Here is a 13,138-nt window from a genome sequence, read left to right on the forward strand (position 1 = left end):
AAGTCACCTAATCCTATTTGCTTCAGTTTCCTCATCTGTATAATAAGCTGGAAAAGGAAATGGTGAACCACTTCAGTATCTTTGCCAAGAAAACTCCAAATGGGGCTATAAAGAATTGGACTTGACTGAAAACTAAATAACAAGTACAGCATCTCTCCTCTGCTACCTCTCTTCTGTCTTCCTATTTTGTGTGCTTCTGGTCATACTTCCATCAATCCTCCACTCAATGTGCTAGACTTCTAGGTCTTTTAATATTTTGGGGACTGGGAAATTGCCAGAGTTTTTCATGATCTCAAGTGAGGACCAGTCTGTTTTAACATCATTATTCTTCTGGTGATATCCAATGGCTGTGAGTCATAGAATATACCAATATTTGAAGAACAAAAGTACTGAAGAGGCACGGAGTGGTTGAGAAAGAAGGCTGTAAGATTTTTTTTTTGTTTTTATTCAAAGATATTTTATTTTCCCAATTACACGTAATAACAATTTTCAAAATATGTTTTCCAAAATTAAAAGTTCCAAATTGTCTCCCTTTCTTCTCATCCCAATCCTGGAGATGGTAAATAATTTGATCTTGGTTATATATGTATTATTATGCAAAGCATATTTCCATATTAGTTATTATATAATAGAATACTCATATAAAACCCAACCCCCAAAATAAGCCCATAAAGCTATTGTGAAAAAGAATATACCTTTGTCTGCATCTGACTCTAACAGTATCTTTCTCTAGAAATGGAAAGCATTCTTTTTCATGTTCTCCAAGATCTGTTCCAGATCATTGTACAATATTGTTGTTATAGTGTACAATGTTCTCTTGGTTCTGTTTACAGATCATGTAGATCTTATTCAGCTTTTTCTGAAATCATCCTGCTCATTATTTCTTATAGTATAATAGTATTCTGTCACCAACACATACCATAATTTGTTTAGCCACTCTCCAACTGATGGACATTAACCTCAATTTCCAATTCTTTGACACCACAGAAAGAGCTACTATAAATATATTTGTACACGTTGGTCCTTTTCCCTTTTTAATTAACTCTTTGGGATACAGACTTAGTAGTGGTATTAAAGGGTATGAAGTTTTATAGCCTTTTGGGCATAGCTCCAAATTGCCCTCCAGAATGATTGGATCATTTCACAGCTTCACCAATAATGCATTAGTGTCCCAATTTGCTGTATGAGATCATTAAGAACCAAGCAACAATCAGGATTTCATAGAGCTTGTGGCCAGAGAAAGAGAGTGGAGAGCTACTTCTTTTGTCAGAAGTCAGCATGCTTTTTGTTTCTCTCTGCTATGTGTTCACTCAGCCTCCTTGTGTTGTGATCTTTCATCAAGTTCTCCTTCTTTGAGGCTCCCTACATTTGTCAGTATTGTCTTGTCCACATCCTACCACTGTGATGTGTTGGTGTCCAGGCCACTCTCCAACCTTTCTCAATGAGTTTGATACTTGGCTCAGAATCTTTCTCCCCCCATCCCTTGCCCTCACACATCCATCACTTCAGCTCTCATGGCTTGTAGCCTCACTCACTCAGTTACTCACAGAGAAGGCCATGCCTTAGAGCTCTCCATTGCCCATAACAGCAACATCCTTGCTGATTTTGAACTCTGAAGTCCCTCTCTCTCTGATCCTTACTTTCCCTATAAGGGCTAGGCAACTGCGTTAAGTGAATTGCCCAGGGTCACACAGCTAAGAGGCATCTGAGGCCATATTTGAACCCAGGACTTCCCATCTCTAGGCGTGGCTCTCTATTGAGCTATCTAGCTGCTCTTGATCATAGTCTTTTATCTTTCCATTTCTCCCTCTCCCTCCCTCTTTTTAAACCTCTACTTTATCTACATTTCCACTTCTATTTCTTTATTCATCCTTATTCTACCAATCAAAGGAGGGGCGGGGCCAAGGGGATGGGCAGAGCAGCAGTGGCAGGGCGAAAAAAGGGAAGAAGCAAGGTGAGAGCGGTAGGGCGGAGTCGTGACCCTCTCGTGAATCTCCGGGGTCTCGGCCTCGCGCCCAGGTCACCAACAGCCTCTTTGTGCCCAGTCTCTCTCCACCCCTACGTGAGCTGCACTCGGGGCTGGTGAGAGGAGGGACCGAGGGTAGCGGGGAGGTAGCGGGGAAGAAAAGGGAAGAGAGTGGGTAAGAAGAAGGGAATGGGAGCAGGGAGATAATAATGAACGCGAGGTTGGAAAGAAACGAGAAAGAATGAGAAAATAGGGCGGAAAGGAAAGGAATTAGCTTAGGTGAAGGAGGCTGAAATTCCTGAGGTAAAAAGGCCCGAGGAGAAATGGGAGCCATGATTTGCAGAGTGGTGTGTGTGGGAAAACATAATGAAAAAACCTGACAATACGTACTTCGAGGCCAGGTGATGTTCTTTCTCTGGAGACTCCCTACTCCCTTCACCCACTTAGATCGCTCCTTAGTGCCTTAATAAAGCCTACCTGCTTTTATGCTTTTATGCTTACAGGACTTGGAGCTGGAAGGGCCTGGATCAGGGCTTTTAATTTGTTAAATTAGATTTGATCAACATTTATTTAATGCCTACTGTGTGCCAGGCCCTATGCTAAACGCTGGAGGATATAAAAAGGGGCAAAAGACAGTTCCTGCCTTCAAGTAGCTTACTCCAAATGGAGGAGACAACATACAAACAAATATGAACAAAGCAAGCTATATATTTATACAGTATGAGTGAGAAATGATTCAAAGAGGGTAAGCACAGATTGTAAACACCTCTACTCAATTATAAGTTTCTGGAAGAATAAACTGACAGTTATCTCTAGAAAGTGAACTGAAAGGTGAAATATGAAAGACTTAATTTATATGTATATGTTGGTCTCCCAGATAATACCTTCTGGGATGTGAGAAGGGATTATGTAGATATGAAGAAAAGTAAGCTAAATATATGAGATTTGTGATTTCATTTCTATATATAATCTTTTCCTTTGTACATGGAAATGCTTATTTTATTCAGTTTTGTAAAATACGGAATCTTTTTTAACCCTTAGCTTCTGTCTTAGAAGCAATACCATGTATTGGTTCCAAGGTAGAAGAGTGGTAAGGACTAGGCATTGGGAGGTTAAGTGATTTGCCCAGGGTCACACAGCTGGGAAGTGTCTGACGTCAGATTTGAACCTAGGACCTTCTATCTCTAGACCTGACTCTCAATCCACTGAACCACCCAGATGTTCCCCAGGAACTTTTTTTAAAAAGAAAAAAGATTATAAGCTTCTCAACGGCTATCTTTCCTCTCTTTTTGTATCCCCAGCACTTAGCAGTGTGCCTAGTATGACAGGAACTTGATAAATGTTGATCGAATGTGGATAGAATTAGGAAGAGCCAAGTGTGAATGAAACCTAGCTCAAATACTAGCTGTGCGACTCTGGGCAAGTCACTTAATATCATTGTCCTACAGCTTTATCTATTAAATAAGCTTCTACAGGCTCTTCTAACTCTAAATTTATGATCCTTTGAAAATGAGGCCCCAGTGAAATTAAGTGGCTTGTCTAAGGTCACACAGTAAAGGAATCAGAGTTCAAGCAAATCCAAGTGCTAGATGTAAGCCATGGCTTACAGACAAAAGAACAGACAAAAAACAAAAATTGCCACATGGCCAGACCTCTTAGTGATGAGCTTCTTCAAGTCAGCTCAGAGGAAAACCTAGTAATTCATAGCCTGACCATACCTGAAGTCTTTCAGTTTGGTAAGAACCATCAGAGTTTTCACTCCTTTGTCATGGCCTCCAAAAACCCAGGAGCCTTCCCCTCCATACCATGATATGGCACATAAGTAGGAATTTAGTGGGAAAATAATTGCATTAAAAAAATAATTGCATTAATATAAAGAAGGAACCATGGGGAAGAGAGAAAAGTGAATGCTTGAGGTCAGCACTGAAGTGATAGGAGAGGAATTTGTGGAGCTGATCAGAATTTCTGAATTCCGGTGTTCACCCCTATACGGGTCAATTATATATACACTTGACTAGCCCTGTGATTACTTGCTTACTTTGGACCTGTTTGCTTTTATATTTACAAAATCAAGAATCTCATTTTATGTCTTGGGGCCATATAAGTTTGGGTAGAGAGAGAGTATAGACCTAAAAGTTCTGACTTTCACACATACTATCACAAAACCATTTGTTGACATTACTAGTAGGATATAGTCATCTCTAGCTTTTCCTGAATTAGAAGTAGTTAACAAGAGGAAAAGAAATGTTCACATTTCTGGACATTCATAGTCTGAGGACTGTTGGGAATAATATTAGCACATAGCACTTCTGGGGCTGATCTATTGGACTTCTATCATAGACCCTCAAAGAACTGTCATTATGTCTTGAGTATAAGACATCTCACAATGAATATATTGCCATCAACTTAAGGCAAATAATAGCTGCTTATTCTTCTATCGCTGTCTTGCTCCTAACTACCCTACCATTAGGCACGATGCCATAATGTCCCTAATATTCCAAGCTAGAAAACTTTAAAAGTAACTCAAATTCCTTTCAACTAATTTAACCTTCAACATTCAATGCTTTTGAACAACTCATTTCACATATGAAAATAATAGCTTATCTATTGTTTTACATTTTACAAAGTGATTTCCTCACAGCAACCTTGAGAGATAAATAATATAAGTATTATCTCTTTTTGACAAATGAAGAACATGAGGTTCAGAGGAAGGGACCAAAGAAGGAAATGAAATGGTAAAGAGCCAATTGCATTCAGCAAATATTTTTAGCACTTACTAGATAGAAAGATACTAAATTGAGATAAGACATGGTCACAGTCCTTAAGAAGCTTACCGTCTGGTAGAAAGATATAAATAATTATAATACATAATTACACTTGAGAAAAATGTCAGAGGCATAAAATGATTGCTATGTGATTTCCAAGGAAGTAAACATAGCTACCAATTGGGGTTATCCAGAAAGGCTTCATAGGAGAAGAAATGTTGGACATGATCTTTAAATGATAATTAGAATTTCAACAGGCAGAGAGAGAATGGAAGGCATTCTAGGCATGGTGGCAGCATGAGTAAAGGTGATAGTGAATAGTTACTTTAGTTGAGTATATAGACAGGAAGAATATGAAATAGGATTAGAAAGGGAAGGTAACACCAGACTCTGGAGTGTTTTATATATCAAGCTAACTTGTCATGGTTGTTAATAGAGAAACATTAAAAGATGCTGAGCAAAGCAATGATGTGATTATATGGATATGGTAGATTAATCTAGCAACACTATATAGCAGTGATGATGAACCTATGGCACCGATGCCAAAGATGGCACATAGAGCTCTCAGTGGGTATCTGTGCTGCCCTTCCTCTCCTCCACCCCAAGTTCTTTACTAGAAAGGCAGAGGAACTCAGGCAGAGCTGCTCCCCTGCCCTGCTCCATCGTGTCTGATGACATTTTTTTCCACATGTTCCACCCCTCTGCCCAGCAGCCCAGTGGGAGCCCATCATGGGGTAAGGTGGGTGGCTCACATGCAGCAGAGCTGGAGGGGAGGGGAGTACTTGGGACACTCCCCTCCCCCTCTCTACACTCACAAAGAACATTCCTTACTTCATGTGCCCTTCCACCTAGTAGCCGAATGGGAGCACTTTTTTCCTCCCCTCTGTGGAGTAAGGCAGGGCATGCCCAGCACTCAGTGGGAAGGGGGGGGGGGAGAGTAAGGGAATGGTACTCTATCTCTAAAAGGTTTGCCATCATTGCTATATAGGATAGTACGGAGGATAGAGACAGAGATCCAAAGCCCTGTTGGGAGATGATTGCAATAGTCTGGGTAGTAATGAGTAAATGAGTCTTTCCTGAACCTCAAGTTTTGCATCAACATTTGCCTATTGGACATTTTTGAGTGAATACCACATAGGCGTTTCTATTTTAACATGTCCAAAATGGAACTTATTAACTTTTCATCTCAAAAACCTACTCCTCTTGAGCGAATGAATGATTAAAAAAATTTTTTTTAAATACTTTTTACAAAAGCACTATTTTATGGGGATACAAATAGAAAAATGAAATTAGCCTTGTTCTCAAGGAGCTTATATTCTAATAATGAGAGAAATGTGTAGGAGGGTTCACAGGGTAGATGGAGCCTTGGTGGTTCTTAGCCTCCAGGGTCAGGACAGAGAGTAAATGCCTGGTGGTCCACATGACAAATAATGCAGTCTGACAGGATCATAGAAGAGAGATAAGGCTTTTAGTGTCATTTGGATAGTCCAAAACATATTTGTTTCCGATACTGAGTTATTTGGTGGTGCCAAGTACTTTGATAATAATAACATTTTTTCTCCTAAGGCTTCAGTAGTTGGAGTCACAGGGAAGAGAACAGCTGTAGTTCCTTAAAAAAAATTGCTTTGGTAGCTAGGTGAGAACTGAATTGGAGAGGGGAAGAGTCTTGAACCAAAGGAGATCAATTAGGCATCGTTTTTTTTTTTAATCAGAAAACAGGTAATAAGAGTGTAGTAGGATAAAAACCACTGCCATTCCCAAGGGACCAGACCTCTGACCCTTCTCCCTTTCCACTGAGGTTTCCTTTTAATATGAACAAATGGATTTGGCAGATCAGTGAGGCTTAGTCCTCCAGACTCCTTTTCTTGCACTCTGACTTATTATGCCTCCACCCTAGTACCCCAAGGAAAAATTATATCTCAGGTTTGGATTATTTCTAGGCTTCCCCTAAATGGAAGATAGAAAGGTAGACAACACACAATTGTAAATTAGGTATGAGTTAAGTATTTCCTACACTAAAGAAATGCTTAATAAAATAGACACACACTTAAAGCAGGATATACAGCTACTGTTATACTCACCTGGGAAGTTGAGTCTTAAATGAATAAGAAGCAGTTTTCAGGATTATATGATGCTTAAGGGTCATCCTTAACTTTCATTGAGTTTCTGTCCTGCCAGCCTCAATGTCTACATCTTATGGCAAGCGAGAAGTTTAACTTACTCTCTGGCCAGGAGTCAACTTCAAGAGTTCCGAAGAAGTAGCAGGGGATTTCTCTGATGGGGGACTCAGCATCACTCACAAGGTCACTTCCAAACCAGACACGGCCACCTCAGGATTGCTTTTTCAGTCATTTATATTTAGGAAAGCACACAGAGAAGAGGCAAGCAAAAACCCAGTCACCAGTAGCCTCTACACAAAGCTACTCTAGCTCCCACAGGGAGCAGTAACCGTTTTTGACAGGGTGGGGGGTTGGAGGGTGACCACCTTCCTTCCCAAACCCTCCAGAATGGCTTCAAAGGGATCCACAGAATCACTGGCTCTTCCTGCTCAGTGGTCAGGAAGCAGATTGCTTTGTTACCCCCAAAGCACCCCTAAGGGCTGAATCCCACATGTCCTGGGAAACATCCAGACTCTGTGTCATCCCTAAAGCACGAAAACTCTGAGCAAGCATGACTGGTAGCCCTAGCAGAGAAGGCCACAGGTGGGAGAGAGGCCATGGGGTAGCATCAGTGAGGCTGGGCAGTGTGGATTGTGGGGTAAGTGAGGGGAAATAATGGAAGATGAATCAAAGGTTGTGACCTTGGGTGCCTGGAAAGAGTGATGCTGGGGCAGCTGTGGGGCTTAGTGGATAGAGCAACAGGCCTGGAGTTGGGAAATTCTGGGTTCCAACCTGGCCTCCAATATTTCCTAGCTGTGTGACCCTGGGGAATTGCCTTGTCCTCACTGCTCTTCTACTCTTGAACTGATACTTATATCCACTCTAAGACAGGAGGTAAAAAAAAAAAAAGACAGTGGTGCTATCAACCTTTGAGAGCAGCTAAGGATGCTAAAATGTCCCATGTATATCTTGAACTCAACATGTCCAAAACTGAATTCATTATTTTACTCCCAAAGCCATTCTTCTTTAAAACTTATTTCTGTCAAAGGCACTGTCATCGTGGAATCCAGAAGTCCCCAGTTCATTTAGTTTGGAGGTAGAAGCCCCAATTTTTGACCTTGTCACAGGAGAGTTTTCTCCCTGAGGGAAGGTCCTATTTCACTGGTCTCAGGCTAACAATAGACATTGAGTTAGTACTGAGTGGGGGTGGCTAATCCCATCAGATGCCTCTTTTTGAAGCTTTTCCCATTGTATCACATCCCCTTTTCCAGGACTGAAGTCAGGACCTTTGGCTTATGAGACTGACACGCTACCCATTGCGCTATAACTCAAGGTCTATTTTTGGTCTGAAACCAGTAAAGTAGAACCTTCCCTCAGGGAGAAAACTCTCCTGTGACAAGGTCAAAACCTGAGGTTTCTACCTTGAAACTAAATGAACTGGGGATTTCTAGATTCCACGCTGACAGTGCCTTTGACAGAAATAAGTTTTAAAGAAGAATGGCTTTGGGAGTAAAATAATGAATTCAGTTTTGGACATGTTGAGTTCAAGATATACATGGGACATTTTAGCATCCTTAGCTGCTCTCAAAGGTCAATTCAAGTATTGTAACCTCCTTGAAGCTTTTACTGCTCCCCTTTACCAGATGGTGTTGGCCCCACTTCCCCCAAATCACCTTGAATTTACTTTTTCTTTAAGCCCTTATCTTCTGTCTTAGAATTGACACTAAGTATTGGTTCTAAGGCAGAAGAGCAGTAAGGGCTAGGTAATTGGGGTTAAGTGACTTGCCCAGGTCACACAGTTAGGAAGTATATGAGGCCAGATTTAAACCTAGGATTGGCACTCTATCCACTGAATTGCCTAGCTCCCCCTGTATTTACTTATTGTATATTTTAAAATTTACTTATATGGGCATATTTTGTTTTCCTTAATAGAATGTAAGCTTATTTAGGGAGTCTGTTTGCTTATTTTATACGTAGCATCTAGCAATATGCCTAGTGCATAGCAGGTACTTGATAAATACTTGCTGACTGATAAAGGTAATGCTTTCTTTTTGGACAGAAGAAGTATCTTTCTGTTTTAGAGTGACTTGTACAATATGCATGATCTGTTGCTTATTAACTTTTTTGACTATCATTCAGCTTTGGATTATTTACTTATTTTTAGCAGGAGAAGATAGGAGATGGAGGCGGAAAAGAGAGAAAAAGAGCCTATTGCTTTAATTTCCCTGGAGAATGGTGTGGAGAATCTAGGGTTGGAGCTTATGGTAACTTTGCCTTTATTGATCATGTAGCTTTTGTGTATTCATCTCAATGCTGTCAGAAACATCACCTTTCCCCAAGTTTTCTAAGCCATATCACCATGGCATTATTTACCATTTAAAACTATATATAAGAAATTGAAGAAGCCTCCGAAATAACCATACGGGGAACATAAAATATGAGTAATGGGCCAGAAATAAAGGGGGAGGAGGGAGGAGCTTCCATGTAGAGGCAAAGCATCCCCAGATAGAAAATGGCCTTCTCCCCTTAAATCTCCCAGAAATCTCTTTCAAATTACTGTACTAGCAATATATATATATATATATATATATTTGTTTGTTTGTTTGTTTAAAAGCCTAACAACAGTGATTTTGCCTGGTATTATAGGAGGAAAAACAGAATACAGAAGGAACTAGATTGACTAAAGAAGAAGAGAATCATCTGAAAGAAGAAATTTGGCCTCTCCTTTTTTGGAGGTATGAGGTTTCCTTAACTTTTTACCTTTTCCATGTAATAAGAAGGGAAACATAAGAGGTATTAAAGATTCTGCTTTCTGGAGGGTTGAGCTAGAGATATTATGGCCACCAGGTGGCAGCAAAGCTTCAAAGGCTCTCTTTTTCAAGAGATTTATTGCCTCAGAAATCTAGCCTTGAAAGGGGTTTTTTTTTTTTCTTTAAAAATGCATATAAGATTTTCCTTTAAAAAGCCTTAATTAGAGATGTAAGATCAGTTTGAACTATATTCTCTATATTCAGGATGTCTTTGCTTTGAGCTGTGCCTCTATCTTCCTCAAATAAAGCTCAGCCTAAGCTTTTCTCACATAATCAGCAACCTAGAAAAGAAAGTAAGAAATGTGAGCTACCCACCTATTGAAGGCAAAGAAATGGCTCACGGAGGAAAAAAGACTAGACTAGCCCAACACGGTATGGCAGCCACATGTGTAATTCCAGCAGCTCCGGCCAAGACTGAGGCCAGTGAATCTCTTGAGCAGCAGTGGGCTGTGCCAATCCAGGGTCCACATTCATTTCAGCCACAAAATGGTGAACTCCTGCGCACAGAAATCCCCAGCTTGTCTAAATAGATGTAAACTAACCCAGATTAGAAATTAGGTCAAATTCCTGTTTGACTCAGTAGTGGGATTGGCTTGTGAGAAGCCCCTGCAATTCCAGCTTGGGTAAGATGTGTACGCTCAATCTTAAAATTAAAAAAAAAAAAGGCCTGCAAGGTGGCTCAGTGGACAGAACCAGGCCTGGACACAGGAGGTCCTGGGTTCAAATCTAGCCTAAGATACTTACTAGGTGGGTGATCCACAGCTCACCCACTAACCCAACTGCCTAGCACTTACCCCTCCTCTGTCTTGGAAATGATACTTATGATCGATTCTAAGACAGAAGGTAAGGGTTTTTAAAAAAATAAAAATAAAAATAAATCACATTCCCATCACAATGTGAGGGTTGATTATTTGGTATACTCGAGTGACAGAAAGACAAATGAATACAGAGTTGTTTTCCTAAGCGCTACATTGTACCTTCTAATACATCTGAATTAATTGGGATGCTGTTGGGTTCGGATGTGATTGCTCTGATACTGTAGTGTTCCATGGATATGGTCCTTTGGCATAACCAAGATCAATATGAAGCTTTCTATCAGAAAGGCTTCTCATCATCCCATCATCCCCTGCCCTTAAATGAGGCCAGAATCTGCCCGATGCCAACAACAGTCCCCTTCTGAGTGTGAAACTTGATGAGAATACGTCCGAGTGGTTTCTACATTATGCATTTTACATTCTTCTCAGGAGGAGTCTGAAGTCTCTCTCCAAGGCAAGAAACTTCTGCAAAGTTCATGTTCAATTGTTTTGGTGGATCCTGCTGGGATTGATGTGTGTAGGTGAGACATTGAATGTAGTACTTTCAAAATGCAGAAAAGTTACAGACTGAAAACATGAGCAGAGTCCTAATTGTTCTCAGAGACCAGGATTATTCTCACAGGTTACTCCTCTCAGCTCTGTTCTGCCCTGAGATCCTCTTGCTGAAGTTTCCCTGACTTCCTGTACAACCCTAACTTGATGGATTGATGAGGAAAAAAGCCCTACTAAAGTTTCCTGGCTCTGATCTTTCTTTCTGAAGAGCCACTCACATTTTATATTCTCTGTTCTTAGACTTACTAGAAGGCATTCTTCTGGCCTTTTCCAGAGGTTTCTATTATTTCTGGCCTCAACCACTCACAGAGAATGCTTTAAAAAAAAGAGGAATGAACAACCAACATTTATTAAATACCTCTACAAGCAAAGCAGTATCAGTGAAGGGTCATGTACTGGCAGATTATTTCTCCAAAGCACCTGTTACTACCTCCTCTGACTTTTGATTCTGGATTGTCCAGGATTTTGCACGCCAAAGCCAGAACAAGCTGTTATTAAACTCTCTGTTCAAACAAGGGGTTATGATGATGACCAGAGACTACAGGTTTTGTCTTCATCATGATTGTCATGTGCTTTACTTTTGGAATTCTTCTATGATTTTTCCTTCCTTCTACCATTGTAGTCTAGCCTAAAAAAAAATCTATATATTGGGTCCTTTCCTCCATTGTCCTTAAATAGAAATCAGTTAGCATCCTGCATACCACCCTAGTGTAATAGGAGATCAAGAATTGACTGGTATTCTGGAATTTGTACTTCAGAGGAGACCCTCTGTTCTCATTCCCTCAAATGGCTGTTTCTCATACTGCCTTGTTGAAGCATGTACATTTGGCAATATAATATATGAACTACACCAACCCTTCTGATGGCTTCTCATGGAGTCTTCCTCAAGAGGAAGTAGTTCATGTTTCCTAAAAATTAGGGTCCCAGAGGCATCTAGGTAGCCTAGTGGATAGAGAACCAGGAAATCCTAGGTTCAAATTTGGCCTCAGACACTTCCTAGCTGTGTGACCCTGGGCAAGTCACTTAATCCTAGTTGCCTAGCCCTAACTGCTTTTCTGCCTTGGGACCAATACTTAAGTAAGGGTTTAAACAAAACAAAACAAAAGTATGCTGAGGGACCCTAACTTTTTTTTTCATCCTTAACTTCTATCTTAGAATCAGTATTAAATATTGATTCCTAAGTAAAAGAGGTATAAGGGCTAGGCAGTGGGGGTTAAGTGACTTACCTGGGGGGTCACACAAATAGGAAGTGTCTGAGGCTAGATTTGAATCTAGGACCTCCTATCTCTAGACCTGGCTCTCTGTCCACTGAGCCACCTAACTAATCCACCCTCACTATGCTTCTTTCACCCTTCATCTTCTAAACTATTGCTTCTGTCAAACAAAAAACTGAAGAAAAGTAAATTAATTGGCTCTTTACAAACATTTCATGTTTTTTCTAAATTAAGAATTAATTTCTTGATATTTTCCCTGTTGTTATTCTGTTTAATTCTTCAGCAAATCTGCTGAAGGTTTCTTTGTGCATGTCCCCTTGGTGAAGTGGATGATTCTCCTAGGAGGTCATGGCTATTCCAGCATCTGCCTGAGTAGTTGCATCTTTCAGAGCCTAGATATATTAGGGGGTGAATGTCTTTCTCCCCATACATATCCATTGTCTTCCAACCAGTAGGTAGCCTCTGTAGAGAAAAAGAATCAGTGAGGGCAAAGGTTATGATTGCTTCCTTTGAGTCCCTGATTATCCCATTTTCCCCTCTCATTAGCTTATGCTGCCTTCTTGTTGGCTGCTTGTGTCTTGGATTTCCAGAGGGCTCTGGCCTTATTCATCTTCACCTGTGTGATGTTCTTCTTCCTGTCCCATAGCCTATTATTTAATAGGCTCTTTGGGAAGAAGCTGATGAGATATTTCAAGGTCTTTGGAAAATCCCGCCTGAACTATTGTCTGAAATGGTAAGTAACACAAAAGAGTTGGGCTGCTTCCTCCAACACAAGAATCCTATTAGTAACTTGGATCTAGAACATTTCAGCAAATTGCATTTGTGTGTATGTGAAAATTCTCTGGCCAATTTTTTTTTGGAGAATAATTTGGAATTATTATTGGGTCTTGTTACAATCTCCGATGAACAGAAATGCT

At 40.4% G+C, this 13,138-nt stretch overlaps 1 protein-coding gene across 9 annotated transcripts in view; it reads left to right on the forward strand.

Moving 5' to 3' along the window:
* The first annotated feature begins 1,957 nt into the window (after window positions 1-1,957).
* Window positions 1,958-13,138, forward strand: part of LOC100013176 (sodium/nucleoside cotransporter 1-like) — a 48,794-nt gene continuing 37,613 nt past the window's right edge. For 5 of the 9 annotated variants that reach the window (XM_007472484.3, XM_007472490.3, XM_007472491.3 and 2 more), the window contains exons 1-5: window positions 1,983-2,082; window positions 8,995-9,094; window positions 9,477-9,565; window positions 10,885-10,976; window positions 12,768-12,954. In XM_007472484.3, the coding sequence (XP_007472546.2) occupies window positions 9,011-9,094; window positions 9,477-9,565; window positions 10,885-10,976; window positions 12,768-12,954 (452 nt within the window). In that variant the 5' untranslated portion in view covers window positions 1,983-2,082; window positions 8,995-9,010. Of the gene's footprint in view, window positions 2,083-2,122; window positions 2,311-8,994; window positions 9,095-9,476; window positions 9,566-10,884; window positions 10,977-12,767; window positions 12,955-13,138 lie in introns of those variants that run through there. The other 4 variants (XM_007472489.3, XM_007472486.3, XM_056810388.1 and 1 more) reach the window with 4 other exon arrangements.

This window comes from Monodelphis domestica, chromosome 1, assembly GCF_027887165.1.
Source record: "Monodelphis domestica isolate mMonDom1 chromosome 1, mMonDom1.pri, whole genome shotgun sequence".
NCBI lineage: Eukaryota > Metazoa > Chordata > Mammalia > Didelphimorphia > Didelphidae > Monodelphis > Monodelphis domestica.